The sequence below is a fragment of the Bison bison genome, unplaced genomic scaffold, assembly GCF_000754665.1.
Source record: "Bison bison bison isolate TAMUID 2011002044 unplaced genomic scaffold, Bison_UMD1.0 scf7180017864362, whole genome shotgun sequence".
In the NCBI taxonomy this organism is placed as follows: Eukaryota; Metazoa; Chordata; class Mammalia; order Artiodactyla; family Bovidae; genus Bison; species Bison bison.
The window spans coordinates 4,351,313-4,372,288 of NW_011494934.1; the positions used below are offsets into that span (position 1 = coordinate 4,351,313).

Genomic DNA, 20,976 nt, shown 5'->3' on the forward strand with positions numbered 1-20,976 from the left:
GAAAACTGGAGTGGGTTGCCGTTTCCCTCTCCAGCAGATCTTCCCAATGCAGGAACCAAATTTAACATCTCCTGCATTGCAGATAGATTTTTACCACTGAGCATTAGACGACAAATACAGTTTAAAGAGGATATGGAAACAGGTTTTAAACAGAGAACAAAAGCAAATGCTGAAATCTAAATAAAAAACAGAAAATACAATCACTGTATCGTATCCATTATCTATACAGTAACTTCTGACTTTATAGAGATCTGAAATGCCATTATCAATAGTAAATGGTAAATCAGTCCAAGTTACTGTCTTTTAGGTGTCAGCAAAGTGTTTCTTAAAATGCCAGATGGTTAATATTTTAGGCTTTGCAAGTCAATAAAGCAGAAGTAGATGTTTTTCTGGAATTCTCCTGCTTTTTCGATGATCCAAAAGATGTTGGCAATTTGATCTCTGGATCCTCTGCCTTTTCTAAATCCAGCTTGAACATCTGAAGGATCTCAGTTCACTTACTGTTGGAGCCTCACTTAGAGAATTTGGAGCATTACTTTGCTAGCATGCGAGATGAGTGCAATTGTGTAGTAGCTGGAACATCTTCGGCATTGCCTTTCTTTGGGATTGGAATGAAGACTAACATTCTCCAGTCCTGTGGCCACTGCTGAGTTTTCCAAATTTGCTGGCATATTGAGTGCAGCACTTTCACAGCATCATCTTTTAGGATTTAGCTCAACTGGAATTCCATCACCTCCACTAGCTTTGTTCATAATGATGCTTCCTAAGGCACACTTGACTTCGCACTCCAGGATGTCTGGGTCTAGGTGAGTGATCACACCATCGTGGTTACCTGGGTCATGAAGATCCTTTTTGTACAGCTCTCCTGTCTACTTCTGCTTTATTGACCACACGAAAGCCTTTGACTGCATGGACCACAACAAACTGTGGAAACTTTTTAAAGAGATGGAAATACCAGACCACCTGACCTGCCTCCTGAGAAATCTGAATGTAGGTCAAGAAGCAACAGTTAGAACCAGATATTGTACAATGGACTGGTTCCAAATTGGGAAAGGAGTATGTCAAGGCTGTATGTTGTCACTCTGCTTATTTAACTTATATGCAGAGTACATCATGTGAAATGCTGGGCTGGATGAAGCACAAGCTGGAATCAAGATTCCAGGGGAAATATCAGCAACCTCAGATATGCAGATGACACCACCCTTATGGCAGAAAGCAAAGAACTGAAGAGCCTCTTGATGAAAGTGAAAGAGAAGAGTGAAAAAGTTGGCTTAAAACTCAACATTCAAAAAACTAAGATCATGGCATCCAGTCCCATTACTGCATGGCAAATAGATGGGGAAACAGTGGAAACAGTGTCAGACTTTACTTTTCTGGGCTCCAAAATCACTGCAGATGGTGACTGCAGCCATGAATTTGAAAGACGCTTACTCCTTGGAAGGAAAGTTATGACCAGCCTAGACAGTATATTAAAAAGCAGAGACATTACTTTGCCAACAAAGGTCCATCTAGTCAAAGCCATGATTTTTCCAGTAGTCATGTATGGATGTGAGAGTTGGACCATAAAGAAAGCTGAGCGTCAAAGAATTGATGCTTTTGAACTGTGGTGTTGGAGAAGATGCTTGAGAGTCCCTTGGACTGCAAGGAGAAACAACCAGTCCATCCTAAAGGAAATCAATCCTGAATATTCATTGGAAGGACTGATGCTGAAGCTGAAACTCCAATCTTTGGCCACCTGATGGGAAGAACTGACTCCTCAGAAAAGACCCTAATGCTGGGAAAGATTGAAGGCAGGAGGAGAAGGGGACAACAGAGGATGAGATGATTGTATGGCATCACCAACTGTATGGACATGAGTTTAAGTAAGCTCCAGGAGTTAGTGATGGACAGGGAAGCCTGGCATGCTGCAGTCTGTGGGGTTGTAGAGTCGGACCCGAAGGATCAACTGAACTGACTGAATCTGCCCTTTGGAGTTCAGGCAAAGTCATGGGGACTAGAATCTGTTTCCAATAAAAAAGAAACGGGGAACACTGAGAGGCTTCCACGTCCAGGAACCTCACAGTGTCCAGTTCAGTTTCAGGGTGGGGCTAGTCTAGAAAGGGCAGGAGGAAAATAAAGAGAGTCCTAGGAATGGCAGGGTACTTCTCCTGCTGTGAAAGCAGCTTTGGATACAAAGTAAAGATGCTCAGCAGAGAAGGAAGGGAAGGCAAGAATGAGACAGTGTTACCCCAAACACAAGGTTTCCCTCTTGGTAGGTGTCTAGCTAAATAACACAACCAAGCCAAAGAGCAGGAGAAGGATGTATCACTTGCAACAAGTAAGGAAAACCCCATGGATCCTTCCCAAAGCAGTGTCTCCCCAACCACCAAATTGGCGAAGTTTTAAGCTAAAGGTACATGCATATTCATGAGGGGCTTGAGAAGAGGAGAATTAAGGACAAAATTAGGACAAAGGTTGAGTCAGAACTTTAGCTGATGGAAGTCAGCAGGGTCAGAAAAGGTCAACATCATCTTCCCTCAGGTTCCAGGTGACCTGGAGGTTGAACCTTCAGGGTAATCTTTCCCACTGAAACAGAACTGGGAGTCTTTACAACTGATATGTTATCTTTGCTATAGGTTTGTAACTTTACAACTGATATGTTTTCTTTGTTATTTCTCTGGTTGTTTATTTCTGCATTCTTTTGTTCCCTTAAGATTAATTACTGAAAACTGTTCAAGGGCAAACATTATAGCCAGGCTTAGATCACAAAATAGCTTAGGCCAAAGTGGCTTCTCTTATGTCAATAAAGCCAAGCCTGGTTCTATCTCCCGGGAACCCCATCCTATCTGCTTACAGCAGCTCAGTTAAAGTCAGGTTGTCTAACAGACCCTGTTCAATCTATTTGCATCTTCTCTGGGGCCCATTTTTCTGTTCTTTCTTCTTCCCTCCCCGCCATGATTTATGGATTTTTGAAGTTAAACTTTTTAAAAAATGTATGAAAGTCTTCAGACTAGGTGTTTAAAGCATTCCCAAGATTATAAAGTAAAAACACATAGAGTTTATCATTCATAAAATGCTGAAAATTTAGAAAATATTTGTTAAAAATCTATAAATAGTTACAAAGGACACATAAAGTAACTCATTTTTAAAAGATGAAGGGCAAAATTAATAAAATGCCTTAAAGATATAAAAATATCCCAAAAGACCTCTTTGGGGAAGCCAATTTTATGGAAGTGGATATTAGGTGAATTGACCTCTAACCTATGAAGTAGCCGTCTGGAGGCCTGGGTGGGGACCATACTGAAAGGATGCATTTGGGTGAGTGAAGAGTAGATGAAGTTCCTTTAAGCTGACAGTTCATAGGTCGTTAGAATCCTCTGCAAAAGCAATCTGGTGGAGCAGCAGGAGCAGAGGCCACATTTCTGTGAGATTTCAATGATATGGAAAATGAGAAAGTCAACATGCCCTGTCCGCCTCCTGTCTTACAAGTTGGAGCAAGGCTCCAACCCTTCCACAGATACTGGAAGGTAGGGGGTGCTGTCTTCCTTGATGATTACATTTCAAAGGGATGGCTCCCAGGTCCTGCAGAAAGTCAGGAGTCCAAATTCTGGCAGGAAGCTTTAAAGAGATTTCCAACTCAAACAGAGGAAGAAGTTACAAGTTTTCTAAAGTCTTACTCTTGATGCCAAAAATTTGGCCTCTGTGCACTGGTGCCAAATCAAATCTGAGAGACAAGAGCTTCATGTGAAGCAGAGAAGGATTGCTTTATTGCTTTGCCAGGCAAAGGGGGACACAGTGCATTCATGGCCCTCGAAACTGCGTGTACCAACCTGGTGGGATTTGGTAAGGAGCTTTATAGCAGTGGTTCAAGTATGCGGTTGCTGATAAGACTAGGGTGTGTGCAGGGCACGCACTCCTTTAATCTAGTCTCAGGTGGTCTCTTGAAGAGCTGGTCTCAGGTGGCCTTCCCTGAAATGAAGAAAGCTAATATCTGCTATTTATTCGGGGTTTTAGTTCTATTGTTGTTGTTCAGTCACTCAGTCATAACCGACTCTCTGGGACCCCATGGACTGCAGCACGCCAGGCTTCCCTGTCCATCACCAACTCCCAGAGCTTGCTCAAACTCATGTCCATTGAGTTCTAGAAAGACCTCAAAAGATAGTGTTCTGTGTATCCCTTGAGCGGAACCCGGACCCTGCCTGAAGGCTACGCTATTGATTCTTGGCTGCTTCTCCCAAGACTGTATCCCTTCCCTTCCGTGATTAGCAACTGTTCGAATCTGCCCTTGGGAACTCAGGGAAGGTCACGGAGGCTGGAGTCTGTTCCATACAAGAAGTGGAGGACACAGAAAAGTTTCTGTGGCCAGGAGCCCCACAGGGTCCTTCTTGGTTTCACAGTAAGGAAAGCGAGGTCAAGGAAAGAAGTCTGGTTAAAGATAAGTTGAGCTTAACAGTCCCAGACAGCTTAACAGTCAGAGGATGTAGCATTTCTTTTCTTTGCCCCAATTTTAATATATTTATAGGCAATGCCCAGACAGACCAATTATTTAGGTACATCTGCAAAATTTGAAACAAAATCCAATCAGGTCTTTTTCTTTTCTTTTGGCCTAATGTCAGGGTGGAAAGTGGATTGGGGTAGCAGTGCTGGGAGGGGGGAATATTTTACTACTTGGGGACTAGAGAGAAGAAAGAGAGAATTTGAAAACCCTCCGGAGATTTCCAGGTGAGTCTCATTCCACATTCAGATCAGCACCAGGATGTGGGGCTGCGTCCTCTAAAGGAGGATCGGCAGTGGTTAGGGCAGAGAGCATCTCAGAGGCGCAGGCAGGTAGGAGAAGCCACACGCTGTTGGTACAGCGTGCGGTTTGCCTTTCACCTTTTGAAACTCCCTGAATAAATGAATCTGTGATATAAAAAGTATAAACCAATGTTAGAACCACCTGATTCATCAACTGAGAAGCTGAATACATCACGGCTTGCTCAGTATTCTGCTGGCATCCCCGGCCACTAGGGTCGTCTTTCATTTGAGCTGCTATGAAAATTCTTCAGAAGCATGTAGGGCTTTTATGCCAGTTAGCTGTGCAGGGTGGAGATTTCAAAAATGCAAAACTCCATATAACTTATTCTAACTTCTTCTCTTCTTGAATTCCTAAAAATCTTCCTTAAAAACAGGCAGACCTCAAGGCTGGTAAGTGGTAAACATTGAAATTAATTACAGTCTGGCATCCACGACACTTCCAGCCAGAATGTGGGTCAACGCTCACTTTCTCTGGAAAGTGCATAATGTGTAAGACTCGCACTTAGTCACCAGCTCTGCGAAGGTGGTAGTTGTCACTCATCACAATGGCAATAAAAATGGTAATCGCTGTTAATTAACACTATTTTTAAAATCTTAATAAATAACTACACAAAGTTATTTCTCCCCATTCCATACTTGAAGAAACTGTGTTTCCTAAAAGTGTAAATAACTTATGTTTTACTGTTAAACAGTCACCAAGGGCTGGAACTGAATTCAAAGGCAGTTTTATGTGCTTCCCTCAACTCTACCTACTGCCTCTTTGTGAAAAAGAATCTTATTAACCCTCCTCCTACTGGTATACTGGAGAAGGAAATGGCAACCCGCTGCAGCATTCTTGCCTGGGAAATGCCACGGACAGAGGAGCCTGGCGGGCTACAGTCCATGGGGTCGCAAAGAGTCGGATTATGCCTTAGCAACTAAACAGCAACTACGGGGTATACGCCAAGTGTTTGATCTGCTTAGAAAAGGTGACAACACACTTCAGTCTAATGAGAATGAACTATTAGGTTCATTCTAATGAACCTAATGAACTATTAGGTTCATTCAACCTAAATGAACTATTAGGTTCTACATCTTACCAAGAGAAATTTCCTACAATATTTTATCATATTCTAGAATACAAAAAAAAAAACTTATTCTCAGAAACAAAAGTCCTAAACTTCCCTTTCTATGTTCTGTCGTCCCTGCTAGGAGTGTCCCCTCCCAGCTGGGGCAGCCTCAGGGACTCTCTCCAGGAGGCTGTCCCCAGCCCCCCCCCATCTCTGTCTCTGGCTGTGCCTCCTGCTGCCCTGTGTTCCCTGTGCTGCCATCGTAGGAGTTTTTCTGTTAACGCCTGCTTCCACTAGGGAACCACAGTGCCGGCTGGACTGCCAGACGGCTTTTGCCCGCTCCAGAGTTTCAACCTGTCCCCTCAGCCCACCCCCAACCACCCCATGGAGCTTCCTTAAGAAGCTCCCAGGGTCCGTCATCCAACCCTTAATGCAAACCCTCCACGCGAGCCTGGGTTCCGCCCAGCTGCAGGGCCACCTCCCACGCTGCTGTTGGGGTCCCCATCTATCCTGGGACACTCAGGCCCTAAGATCAGTGCACCCAGAATCCCTCGGTTTGGCAAATATAAAAAATGACTGAGAGCGGAGTTCATTCTTCAGCTTCTAGTCCAGGGTAAGCTACGTGTGTTTGCCTTGGAAGTGTCCCTGAAAGCCTACTATAAACAGGTTGTGGTGTTGTTCTTGAGAATGGTAGAAAATTGAACTGAAACCCAAGCTTCTTATCGCATGCCCCTTCAAGCCAGAAAAATGTCCCATGGATAACTGATTCAATTCCACAAACTTAAAGTGTATGCTCCAACAGCCATGTGCATGGTCCTGCTGCTGCTACGCTTCAGTCGTGTCCGACTCTATGCGACCCCATAGACGGCAGCCCACCAGGCTCTGCCGTCCCTGGGATTCTCCAGGCAAGAACACTGGAGTGGGTTGCCATTGCCTTCTCCATTGTGTGCAAGTGAAAAGTGAAAGTGAAGTCGCTCAGTCGCATCCAACTTGTAGCGACCCCATGGACTGCAGCCTACCAGGCTCCTCCATCCATGGGATTTTCTAGGCAAGAGTACTGGAGTGGGGCGCCATTGCCTTCTCCAGTGCATGGTCCTATGTATCATCAAATAATTATTCTTAATCCTACCCTTCAGCAATAAGTCATAAGCAAAACATTTCTGGCCAATAATAAAATAATAATAAAATGATAAATATGAACTTAAGTGTAGTTGTTTTTTTCTTTAAGTTCTTTTAGTCACTGACCTGCACAACAATTCTGGAGCCTGGCTATATCTCCTGCTAGCTTTGTTCCAGTAGGACACCTCAAATAGAAGATTTATTATATTTGATCTGGAGCAATATTAGTGATCACCTTCTTTAAATTTCTCTTTTTAGAGAGGGAAGAAATGGGTCTCAAAGATGCTAACCCACATTCCAAGGCCACAGACAATTGCTAGCAGCCAGTTCTTCTCTCCCAGGGTGCTTGGGTGTGCACAGCAAGGATGAGCAGGTTAACTCCACGGCAAGTGAAGCCAAGCCCACAAAGTCCTCAGAATTTAGGAAAATAAGCCAGATGTACATGTGTGGAAGGTGAGGCATCTGCATTATATCTCAGATGAAACCCCAGAAGGGCACCATAGTTATTCAAATGACTAAGCACTCAGCACCAAGCACTGAATCGATACTCATGCCTTAAGAAGGAGCAGTCAGAAGACCAGGCTGCCTAAGGATTCCCTGGGCTCCAGACCCTTTGCTTCATGCATATTAATTTTAAACATTAATATTAATTAGTGTTTAAAATTATATATCCTATCTGCAGTGGTATAGAGACAAATATAATCCAGGCTGCATTATATTAATTTTTGTTTCTGATTTCAAAGAATTTAAAACATGTTCTTAAGTTCCTAAAAGTATGGTGGTCAAAACTGTGTCCAGTGCCCCTACAGATTATATGGATTGGTATGTGTGAGTCTGTCATTCTTTGATGCCCCAAGCAAAGGAATGACACCCCCTCCTCCCCACCAACAAAACCAGGACTGCAAAGCCTCCGTGGTTGGGGAATGAAGGGGCCCCTGCTTTCCGCTCCTTTCAGACTTGGTCTCAGCCTCCTGGGAACTCCAGGGCTCTGGCTCTGCCTTTCTGAAATGGGAAAAGATGAGCCAGGAGTTTGCAATATAACCTCCAGCCGGCCAGGCCAGATCTGCTGTGGTGATCAGAGTCCTAACGGCTCTATCACTGGTCCTCTGGAGCTGCCCTTCCCACCGCCCGATAGCTGACAGACCTCGCCTCCCTGCACCAGTGCGCTCAGCATCGCAGTTTTCCAGCTCAGTTCAGTCTCTCAGTCATGTCCGACTCTTTGCAACCCCATGGACTGAAGCACGCCAGGCCTCCCTGTCCATCACCAACTCCCGGAGCTTACTCAAACTCATGTCCAAACAGTTGGTGATGCCATCCAACCATCTCATCCTCTGTCGTCCTCTTCTCCTCCTGCCTTCAATCTTTCCCAGCATCAGGGTCTTCTCCAAGGAGTCAGTTCGCATCATGTGGCCAAAGGATTGGAGTTTCAGCTTCAGCATCAGTACTTCCAATGAATATTCAGGACTGATCTACTTTAGGATGGACTGGTTGGATCTCCTTGCAGTCCAAGGGATTCTCAAGAGTCTTCTCCAACACCACCGTTCAAAAGCATCAATTCTTCGCTGCTCAGCTTTCTTTATATCCAACTCTCACATCCATACATGACTACTGGAAAAACCCATAGCTTTGAGTAGACAGACCTTTGTTGGCAAAGTAATGTCTCTGCTTTTTTTTAATATGCTATCTAGGTTGGTCATAGCCTTTCTTCCAAGGAACAAGCATCTTTTAATTTCATGGCTGCAGTCACCATCTGCAGTGATTTTGGAGCCCAGGAAAATAAAGTTTGTCACTGCTTTCATTGTTTCCCCATCTATTTGCATGAAGTGATAGGACCGGATGCCATGATCTTAGTTTTCTGAATGTTGAGTTTTAAGCCAACTTTTTCACCCTTCTCTTTCACTTTCATCAAGAGTCTCCTTAGTCCTTCTCCGCAGTTTTTAAGGAGACAGAAATCAGTTCGGACCTTATATTAACAGTGTAATTTCATTCCGAGTCTATTCCTACTTCTTTTGCTATTGAGCGCCACCTAGCGATCACTAGGTTTCATCGCATCAAAAAAAAAAGTCCACCGTAAAGGCCTAACAGGCCCTCAGCCGGGACCAGCCCTAAGAAGCCAGGGTTTCAGCCACACTGAGCTGAAATCCTGCCCTAGGATGGAACCCTATCAAAGCAGATGCCTCACGTCCTGTCCAATATTTGAGTGTTAGGGCAGCGCAAGGCAAGGGGATGACAAAATGGTAAAGAATGATGAAGTACAGGATAGAAAGGGAATAATACACAGAACCAAGGATTTGGGACAAGTGACAGGATGTTCTAGGGGAGGCATGTGAGTGCAATGATCCAGAGTTAGTGACACGTGGGCCTGAGACTCTCAGGGGCTGACAGGAAGGGAGAGTCTGTGTTTAAGCCTGAGCAGATGAGTAGAGTACCTTTGGGATCGGTAACAGAGGGTTTGAAAAAGACAGTCTTGGACCATCAAGGACCTATGAATTTATAAACTGCTTGATGACCTGGATCATAATCTTTTTAGCTTTAACTGTAAAGTGCTTCCAAGTGTCGCCTGCAGGCAGCAAGGACTGTTCACTAAATGCATTTTGATTACATGGTGTAGAGTTGAGAGACAACCTTCCTCAGTCAGCGCTTGGGAATGCTTTTCAAGACCTTTAAAATGCAAACCTACTGCTCTGCATGCATGCATGCACGCTAAGTCACTCCAGTCATGTTCGACTCTGTGTGACCCTACGGGCTGTAGCCTGCCAGGTTCCGTCTGTCCATGGGATTCTCCCGGCAAGAATACTGGAGTGGGTTGCCATGCCCTCCTCCAGGGGATCTTTCCGACCCAGGGATCGAACCCATCTCCTGCGTTGAGAGGTGGGTTCCTTACCACTAGTGCCACCTAGAAGCCACTGCTCTGTAGGCTAGTCCCCAAAAAAGGACACAGGGAAAGCAAGTACTCTATGAACTAAGTGCACTTGTTCTTCACATTTACCCAATTCAGGGCCCCCAAATGTGGATAAATTCATTTCTTGACTTCTGCCTTATGTGTTCAGTTCAGTTTTATTGGTGCATAGACTATGCTTGGCTGGGCTGAAGGGAATAATGGTAAAACAGAAACGTTTTTTAAATAGAAACTCATGTGGTTATCCCACATTTTCTATTACTTTTCAGGGGGGCAGGCTCTGTGCATTCAGTCCCCTTCCCAAGTTAAAGCTGTTTCTCCACAGCAGAGAGAGGGCGGTGGAGACTCCACTGTTCCTCGCGGCCTCTGCTTTCAGGACGGCAGGCCTGAGTGTCAGGCTGCTGACAGCTGTTATTTATTAAGCCAGACCCTGGACGTGAATCACCTGGGTTGTCAGGGTAAATGTGAGTTATTTTCTAAACAGTGACAAAGATTCCTTTATGTAGCCAGCTTTAGGAACTGTCAGGCAGGGAAACTTCGCATTACTCAGGCCTCTTTGTCCACAGGAAACCTCAAGTTGCAGAAAAATACAACTTTACGGAAATACCTAACAGGTCTACCTTGCTGGGAGACCCAAAAATATGTTTTCAAGGAACTGCTCTTGCCCACCCATTGGACTGGTCTCACTGACCTCCCCCACTCTCTTTTTCCACCACAGGGAGGCACTGGATCAGGAGTGAACATGAGGGTCAATGGAATCTCGTCCCACAAGCTGCCCACACCCACAGACAGGGCTTCTGTGTGGTCAGTAAACTTGGCAAAGCAGCTGACTGCGGCCTTCACTTGAAGATGCGCAGTAGACATTAGCTTATCAGTGACTCTGAGAGGCTTACAAGGAAAAAGAGAGGGGACTGTAGCTGGAGTCAAAGTCCAGGGGAAAGAGAAACCCATTATGCTTATTTCATCTAGCACTTAAAAAAATAAATAAAAAATTAGCCACCAAGCCTGCTTTTAGTATGTGTGTGTACTAAGTCACTTCAGTCGTGTCTGACTCTGTGCAACCCCGTGGACTGTAGCCCCCTAGTCTCCTCTGTCCTTGGGATTCTCCAGACAAGAATACTGGAGAGGGTTGCCATGCCCTCCTCCAGGGGATCTTCGCAACTCAGGGATCCAACCCGCATCTCTTACGTCTACCTGCATTGGCAGGTGGGCTCTTTACCACTAGCACCACCTGGGAAGCCCTATAAAACATTAAATCTGGCTGAATTCGAGCTCTGAGAATGTTCCCGCGCGGGAAATACTAGCTCAGATGATCACTGAAACGATCCCAACTCTGAAACTTCTGAGATCTATGTACATGTTTTCTAAAGCACAAGTCTGTAATATTACAGCCCTCCCCTGCCCGCAGATCCTTCATGGCCCTCACCTCCTGTCAAGTCCAAAGTCCTTAGCATGGCATTCAAGCCCTACCAGAGCTTGGCCTGAACTTACCTCTCCAGGCTCAATTCCCTTCCTTCCCATCCACGAGTCTCTGCTCCCCCCTTGCTGGACTTGCCCTGCTCCCTCTTCACATGCCTGTTTCTCTCCCACCTCCATGCCTCTGCTTATGGTGGGTCTGGTCGGAATTCCTTTCCCAGTCTTTGCACATCCAAATGCAATCCACCTTAGACACAGGGTTCAGCAATCTCCCTGGCCCCTGTATCTCTAATGTAACCTTGTGGTTAGAGTTCTTACACTAGACGAGATCCTTGGCTTCTTGTAGAGGAGCATCTGTGTGTGTCTTACTGTCCCCCCTCAGCTTCTTGAAAGAGTGGCTTCATACCGGATTGCCTGTCCCCTAGTCCCTAACTGGCTTCCCTGGTAGCTCAGCTGGTAAAGAATCCGCCTACAATGCAGGAGACCCCGCTTCAATTCCTGGGTTGGGAAGACCCACCAGAGAAGGTATAGGCTACCCACTCCAGTATTCTTGTGTTCCCTGGTGGCTCAGATGGTAAAAAAATCCACCTGCAATGCGGGAGACCTGGGTTCACTCCCTGGGTTGGGAAGATCCCCTGGAGAAGGGAACAGGCTACCCACTCCAGTATTCTGGTGGACAGAGGAGCCTGGCAGACTACACTCCATGGGGTCGCGAAGAGTCTGACGTGACTGAGCACCTTTCACTTTCACTCCACTAGTTCCTAGCACATGATAGGTGCTTGTTGAAATAATCTGAAGGGTAAATAGCTGATGCGATTCAATGGGAAACTCTTCTAGGCAGAAAGAACTGTGGTCTGGGGACCAGTGGCCTGTTGTGGTTGTTCCATCAGCACGTGATGATACCGACCTTTTGCTTCTCCCCTGGAGAGCAAGGTGTGCTCAACTCCAAAAGACAAGGAAGGGGCTGGAAGCGGCCACGATTCTCCCAGAGCTAACAGTCTGAGATTTATAATTGTCTGTTGATTTGTAATCTACTTGATGAAGATTTTGAGACAATCCTACAGAATTAAGAATAGAGTGAAAAAGAACAATTGATGACTAAAACAAAACAGAGAAAGACCTGAGGTCTATTTGAATTTTCAAAGAAAAGAACCTCTAGGGATCAGCAAGAGACTGAAAGAGATTTTCAAACCAGGAAGGTCTTGAAACTACTGACTACTGCTTTAAAATGTAACCCTGATCTTACATATGTGTTTACCAACTAATCGCTGCAGAAAATGTTTGCCTTAAAAAAAAAAATTCTAACAAAGAAAAAGAATTTTATTGAAATATAATCGATTTCTAGTGTTTCGTGTGTACAGCAAAATGATTCAGTTATACATAAAATATACATGTATTTTTTCAGATTTTTTCCATAATAGGTTATTACAGTGTATTGCATACAGTTCCCTGTGCCATACAATATCTTGTTGTTAATCTATTTTATATGTATTAGTGTGTATCTGTTGGAGAAGGCATTGGCACCCCACTCCAGTACTCTTGCCTGGAAAATCCCATGGACAGAGGAGCCTGGAAGCCTGCAGTCCATGGGGTCGCTGAGGGTTGGACACGACTGAGCGACTTCACTCTCACTTTTCACTTTCATGCATTGGAGAAGGAAATGGCAATCCACTCCAGTGTTCTTGCCTGGAGAATCCCAGGGATGGGGGAGCCTGGTGGGCTGCCGTCTATGGGGTCACACAGAGTCGGACACGGCGGAAGTGACTTAGCAGCAGCAGCAGCAGTGTGTATCTGTTAATTTCAAATTCCCAATTCATTCTTCCCCACTCCCCTTTTGGTAACCATAGTTTGTTGTGGCTGTGAATCTATCTGTTTTGTAAATAAGTTCACACGTATCATTTTTTTTTTAAGATTCCACATATAAGTGATACTCTATGATATTTGTCTCTCTCTCTGATTACTTCACTTAGTGTGATAATCTCCATGTTGCTGATGTGTATATATATGTACCACATCTTCTTTATCCATTCCTCTGTTGATGGACATTTAGGTTGCTTCCATGTCTTGGCTACTGAACATAGTGCTGCTATGAACACTGGAGTGGGTGTATCTTTTTGAATTTAGAGTTTCTGTCTTTTCCAGATATATGTCCAGGGGAAAAAAAAAATTAATTCTCTAATGAGGTGGTTGTCAAAATGTGCTCCCCAGATCAGATACATTAACATCATCTACATTAGAGAATTTTTTAAATGTTCTGCTTGGTTTTTTCTTAAGTTTTTTTTTAATGTGGACCATTTTTAAAATCCTTATTGACTTTGTTACATTATTGCTTTTGTTTTTTGTGCGTCCTTTGGGGTTTTTTGTTTGTTTGGTTGCTTGTTTTGGCCATGAGGCATGTGGGGATCTTAGTTCTCTGACCAGGGATGGAACTTGTATCGCCCTAATTGGAAAGCAGTCTTAGCCAGTGGACTGCCAGGGAAGTCTCCCTCTTCTGTTTGTTAGCGCCTTAGAGATACAGATTCTTGATCTCTAAACCTCCTGCATCAGAAGTTGTGATGGTGGGGCTCAGGAGTCTGACATTCAACAAGGCCTCTAGCTGATTCTGATGCACACCAGTTTGTGCATAATTAAATATGTCATCACCTATGTCTGTAAACTCATTCATTAAAGATATAGAAATGCTTGGTTCTCTTTACTCCACTCTGTTCTCACTCCTGTACAACTCACGTCACAGTGGGGCGATGGCAAACCTTTTCAATCTTCTGTCTTGACTTCTGCTGGTCCCACTGCTCAGGCATCCACGCATCAGTAAAATATACCCTGTTTTCTACAGCGGATCAAGCAGATCCCTGCAAATTCCTGGCCTGCGGCAAATTCGCCCAGTGTGTGAGGAATGAGTGGACCGAGGAAGCCGAGTGTCGCTGTCGATCGGGGAACCCAGGCCCTTGTGCTCCCATAGAGGACTGTGAAGACATCCCGGGGAAGGGAACACCGTGCAGGTGAGGCCAGCATCCCAGCGCTGAGACCTGAGAATCCGTTCCTCAGGCTTTTGAGACACCCATCATTAGAATGTCTTCACACGGTCCCTTAAACCCATGATTCTTAAACTTCAGCGAGCATCTGTCAGAGAAGTACTTGTGGAAACACACGTGGCCAGGCCATGCGAGGCTGTTTCTGATTCACTCAGTCTGGGTAGGGCCCACGCCTGGCTGCTGCTGCTGGGCCAAGGACCACACTTTGAGTACCACTTGTCCTCAGCCTTTCCAGTGTTTCATTAAGACCAATAAGGGAAGAAAAATGAGCCTGTATCAGTTTCTAATGATATCTAATGGCCACTTTCCCACTGGGGGCTCATGGCTAGCTGCTTACACAATCAACAAGAAAGGAGAGAAATTTAGCCCTTTTCCTGATGAAACATACCCTGTGACTTTCAAGTATCTTAAAGACCATTATCCAGTAGGGGTTAAGAAGCAATTGGCTCAGCAATTTACTAAGCAAGTAGCAAGACACATTTCCTAACTTCTCTAAACCTCAATTTTTCCCCGGATAATGAGACTAATAAAACCCCCCTGCTGGCTTGCTGCAGGGGGTATATGAAATGACATTTATTAAACATCTTTACAAAGAACACAAAACACAGAGTATCTATTCAAATAAGGGGGGATTATAATGATGCTGTCAATCTTCCCTGAGTTAATCCCAATTAAAACCCTGACGGGATTTGTTATGGAACTTGACGTTCTGGAAATAAAAATGTACAAGAGAAAATCTTGAAGTACAGTGGTGGGGAGGCCGCTCTATAGGAATACATAACATAATAATCTTTAAAGCATTAAGATACACACAGACCTAGACAGTAGATCAATAAAACATACATAAGCCCCAAACAAAGCCTTATATAGCAGGAAATTTATTTTAACAAGCATTTCAAATCAGTCAGGTAAGTATAGAGTTAACAGCAAGAGTTAATATAAAACTGGCCCTCCATTTAGAAAAATAAAATTAGTTTATTACCACACACAAATCAACATCAAAGATTCAAACCTAAAATTGGAAGTATGAAAATATGAGGAGATTTTTTTTCTACATTTCTACAAATTGGGCTTTGAAAAAATTTTTTCCTGAATAAAATCCAAGAAGACATTAAGAAGAGGATTTCCACAGGGCCAAGGACACCAAAAATAAACAGATAAGCAATGAGGTGGGAGAAAAATATTTACAACTTATAGATAAAGGATGAATATCCCTACTAATAGGAGCTCTTACACATCAATAAAAGGTAAACATACTAATATTAAAATGAGCAAAAAATACAGAGGCTCAGTTCATAGAAGATATCCAAATGACCCATGAAGCATAGGAAAAGATAATCAATCTCACTACAAGTAGGGAAATCTAAAAGCAATATGGAGATATCATTCATTACTCATGAGTTTAGCAAAAGAAGGTTAATAGCATCCAGTGCAGATACTATCAGGGAAAAACAAGTTCTATCAGGCATTACCAGTAGAAAAAATGGTAAGACGTTATTGCAAGAGAAAGTTGTCAATATTTTAAATTTGACTAAGATACTCTACTTTTAGACAATTATCCCTACAAAAATAGTTGCACTTTGCAATGTTCACAGCATCATTGCTTTGAGTCATGAAACAATTGTGCAGCCTATCTGTAGGGGATCAGTTAAATCCATAGTGTGGTGTTATATTCATTGTGAAACATGGCAGTTAAGAGCAGTAAGATGGTCTACTAGAACTGCTGTAGAAAAAGAGCAAGACATTTCATTAAATGAGGAAAGTAAATTTCAGGATAATAAATGCCATTTATATAATGTATTAATAACAGGAATATGTACGTCTAAGTATTTTAGGTTCAACCATATGGCATTGCCGTTTTGTCAGTCACAAATCATACAACGTTGTTCGATTCATTCTAGTGATAGTCGCTCAGTCCTGTCCAACTCTTTGCGACCCCATGGACTGTCGGCTGCCAGGCTCCTTTGTCTATGGGATTCTCCAGGCAAGAACACCGGAGTGAGTTGCCATTTCCTTCTCCAGGGGATCTTCCCAACCCAGGGATCGAACACATGTCTCCTGCATTGCAGGCAGATTCTTTACCATCTGAGCCATGAGGGAAGCCTACTATTAAGAGACAATGCTAAGTATAGAGACAGGTCAACTTAAAAAGTATCAGCTTGACTTTATCTTGTAATCTGTAGACAATACATTAGAATACATAATGAATCCATACACCTTTTCCAAAGGAATACCAGAGACAGACAATCATCAATCAGATGAAATAATATAGATGAAGCTTATCTCTCTCAGAGAGATGGGGACTGGGCGAGTGGTCAGGAAGGAAATACAATGTGCTTTTAAAATCATAGCAAATATGTGGACTAATAGGTTCACTTAACTACCATTCCACTTAACAATGGAGAGGAGCAGATTTGTGGTCCACAGTTTTTAGTTATGTGAATATGTTCCTGCTTCACCTGTATAACATAAATGAAAGGGGAGGAAAGGAAGAAAGAGTAACGAGCAAGGCCCCAGTAAGATGTGGAAGAGAAAGGGGTTGCACATGCCCTTTACAAACAATGAATATAATTTCTATTTTAGTCAACCTTATTTCCTGTTTCAGATGGCTATACAATTTGTCATTTTAGACACCCTTCTTCTAGAGGAAGAAAGACCACTTTCTGGGTGGTTATAAATGACGTCAGCAGAACAAAGCTTTCAGTGATCTGGAAAGCTGTCACGAGGGTTTGCTGTATCTACTGCCTCCACTTGTGCCTGCCTCTGGGGCTGACATGGACCCCAAAATGCAGTTACACAGGAATAAGGTGCCCCTTCAGTTCAGTTCAGTTCAGTCGCTCAGTCATGTCTGACTCTTTGCGACCCCATGAATCGCAGCATGCCAGGCCTCCCTGTCCATCACCAACTCCCGGAGTTCACTCAGACTCACGTCCATCGAGTCAGTGATGCCATCCAGCCATCTCATCCTCTGTCGTCCCCTTCTCCTCCTGCCCCCAATCCCTCCCAGCATCAGAGTCTTTTCCAATGTGTCAGCTCTTCGCATGAGGTGGCCAAAGTACTGGAGTTTCAGCTTTAGCATCATTCCTTCCAAAGAACACCCAGGGCTGATCTCCTTTAGAATGGACTGGTTGGATCTCCTTGCTGTCCAAGGGACTCTCAAGAGTCTTCGCCCACACCACAGTTCAAAAGCATCAATTCTTCGGCACTCAGCTTTCTTCACAGTCCAACTCTTACATCCATACATGACCACTGGAGAAACCATAGCCTTGACTGCTGCTGCTGCTGCTGCTAAGTCACCTCAGTCATGTCCGACTCTGTGCGACCCCAGAGACGGCAGCCCACCAGGCTCCTCCGTCCATGGGATTTTCCAGGCAAGAGTACTGGAGTGGGGTGCCATTAGCCTTGACTAGATGGACCTTTGTTGGAAAAGTAATGTCTCTGCTTTTCAATATGCTATCTAGGTTGGCTCCCCTTACACCAATTCAATTCAACAAACGTGTTTGAATACCCATGTGCTCGTTGCCATGTTAGATGCTGGGTAACAGCTAGGAAGGGAGGGAGGGAGAAAGGGCCCCATGGACTGTAGCCCGCCAGGCTCCTCTGTCCATGGAATTCTCCAGGCAAGAATACTGGAGTAGGTGGCCATTTCCTTCTCCAGGGGATTTTTTCCATCCAGGGATCAAATCCAGTTCTCCCATATTGCAGGCAGATTCTTTACCGTCTGAGCCATCGGGGAAGCCCAATAAATAGGAAAGGAGGGAGAGAGAAGAAGAGTAGGAAGAAAGGACACAAGAAGAATGAAGAGAAACTCAATTTCTTTGGGTGGTAGAGAAGAGAAATCTGCCACATCCCCTCAGTTCTACTCTTTCCAACTCCTTGATTAAAGATCCCTTTTCAAATGTGAAGTATTAAGCCCTAAGAGTATTATATCCTCTGGAGAAGGAAATGGCAACCTACTCCAGTATTCTGCCTAGAGGATTCCATGGACAGAGGAATCTGGTGGGCTGCTCTCCATGGGGTTGCATAGAGTCGGACATGACTGAAAAGACTTAGCATGCATGTATGCATTGGAGAAGGAAATGGCAACCCACTCCTGTAGTCTTGCCTGGAGAATCCCAGGGAAAGAGGAGCCTGGTGGGCTGCCATCTGCGGGGTTGCACAGAGTTGGACACGACTGAAGCAACTTAGCAGCAGCAGCAGCAACATTATATCCTCCGCATGAAGATAAACCCCACTGCCCCCATGAGGTGCTTCAGGCAGATTCTCACTGGAGAAAAATCGGAGCCCAGGGGTGCTCTGAGCATCTCTCCTGGACCCCTACCACCTGTTCTTTGTCTCATCAGTTATTTCTGTCCCTCACAGGATGCCATCATTTGTGTGACTCTGGCAATTTACTTATTTGAGGATCAGATGACAAATGAAGTGTAGATAGGTGGGGGCACAGCCACACCCAGCTGCAGACTGGCTGCCTAGGAACTCCTGAGCCCCTAGCCATTCTGAGAGCCCAGGGCAAAGCTCCACCCACCAGTGGACTAACAACTCCAGGATCCCCAGAGCCCTTAGTCAGAGACCCTGGAACCTGGATTCACCCCTCAGAGGGTAGGCACCAGCCCCAAGATCCCCCTGGGCCACAGGCCCCCCTATCAGCAAGCTGTCTCCAGGTCTGAGACACCTTGGAGCCCTCAGTCAGCTGCCCCACTCATGATGGGCCAACACCTCTTTTAGAACATCCTAGATCCCCAGGCCAGCCACATTAGGAACTGGCTCTGCCTACCAGCAGGCTAACACTAGATCCTGGACCACTGGCTCTGTAACAACCCACCCTAGAGCCAGGTTCCACCCACCAGTGACCTGGTGCTAATCTTGGCACCCACCAGGGCCATGTAGTCAGCCACCTTATGACCTGGTCCCACCCACAAGTGACCAGTAGCCGCCACACAAGACAGGGTTTGGCAACCAAATAGACCAGGACCAGGCACATCTACCACAACATCTGCAGTAGTCAGCCTGGCACAACAGAAGAGCCAATACTGCACACACAAAGCATGTGTCTAGAGCATGTAGCTCTGGTGACCAGAGGGGAGTGTACCGCTTGGATGCACAGGATATCTCCTACAAAGGCCACTTCTTCAAGGTTAGGAAATGTAACCAAAATATCAAATACATAGAAATGAAAATAGCAAATTAAGCAGAAGAATATGCTCCAAAGGTACAAGATAAGATCCTGAAAGAACTAAGTGAAGTGGGGATAAACAATTTACCCAATAAGGAGTTCAAGGTAATGATTGCAAAGATGTTCAAAGAATTTGGAAGACAAGTGGATGAATAAAGTGAGAAGTTAAAAGCTTTTAACAAAGTGAGAAATATAAACAAGCACCAGAGATGAAGAATACAATAACTGAAATTAAAAAAAAATACACTAGAAAGAATAGTAGATTAGATGATACAGAGTGAATTGGAAGACAGAGATGTAGAAATCCCTGAAGCTGAGCCAAGAAAAAGAAAAAAAAATGATGACAGATTTAGAGACCTCCGAGACAACATCAAGCATATAAGGGTCCCAGAAGGAGAAGAGAGATGAAGAGGAAGAGGACATATTTGAATACATGAGAGTTGAAAACTTCCTCAGCCTGGGAAAGGAAACAGACACCCAGGTCCAGGAAGCACAGGGAGTCACAAACAGGCACAATCCATAGAGGACCACACTAAGATACGCTGTAATTAAAACGGCAAAAATTGAAGAGAAAAAGAACACTAAAAGCACCAATGGAAAAGCGACAAGAAGGTAAGGCTGTCAGTTGACTTTTCACCAGAAACTGCAGGCCAGAAGGGAGGGGCATGACATATTTAAAGTGATGAAAGGGAAAAACATACAACCCAGAGTACCCTACCCAGCAAGGCTTTCATTCAGATTTTATGGAGAGATCAAAATTTTACAGACAAAAAAAAGCCAAAAGAATTCAGCACCACCAAACCAGTTTTACAAGAAATGTTAAAAGGATGCACCAAGCACAAATTCCCATAACTAGAAATATGAAAATTATGAGAGAAAAGAATCTCTTTGTTAAAAGCAAATATTAATGTATATAAAGTTAATAAATCAACCACATATAAAGCTAACAGGGAGGTTAAAAACAAAAGCAGTAAAATCATCTATATCCACAGTAAATAGTTTAGAAATATACAAAAGTATGTAAAACAAAAACAATAAACATGATCTAGGGGAATTAAAAATGCTGGGTTGTTAAAATGCATATAAATTTAAGAGATCAGCAACTTAAAACAATTATATGTATGGCTATTTTATATAAATCATATTTATTTATGTATTGTCTTTATATGAATGATATCTCATGGTATGCACAAACCAAAAGTCTCTAATAGATACACAAAAAAGGAGAAAATAAATTCAAATATAACACTAAAGATAATAAATCAGAAAGGAAGAGAATAAAAGAATAAAAAAGAAAAAAAAGAACTACAAAAACAAACCCCCAAAATAATTAACAAAATGGCAATATGCACATAGCTATCAATAATTACTTTATATAAGATGGTGGGGTAGGAGGACATGAGCCATGAACAAATCCCCCCGTGAACACATCAAAAATATATCTACACATGGAACAATTCTCCCTGAAAAATAACTGGAAACTGGCAGAAAGATGACTGTACAACCAAGGCT

General features: G+C 43.9%; 1 protein-coding gene across 1 annotated transcript in view; it reads left to right on the forward strand.

The window, feature by feature from the left end:
• IMPG1 (interphotoreceptor matrix proteoglycan 1) overlaps positions 1-20,976 on the forward strand; it is a 157,049-nt gene that overhangs the window by 131,314 nt on the left and 4,759 nt on the right. Inside the window, 1 exon segment of the mRNA XM_010855251.1 lies at positions 14,093-14,258. Within this exon segment, the coding sequence (XP_010853553.1) occupies positions 14,093-14,258 (166 nt within the window).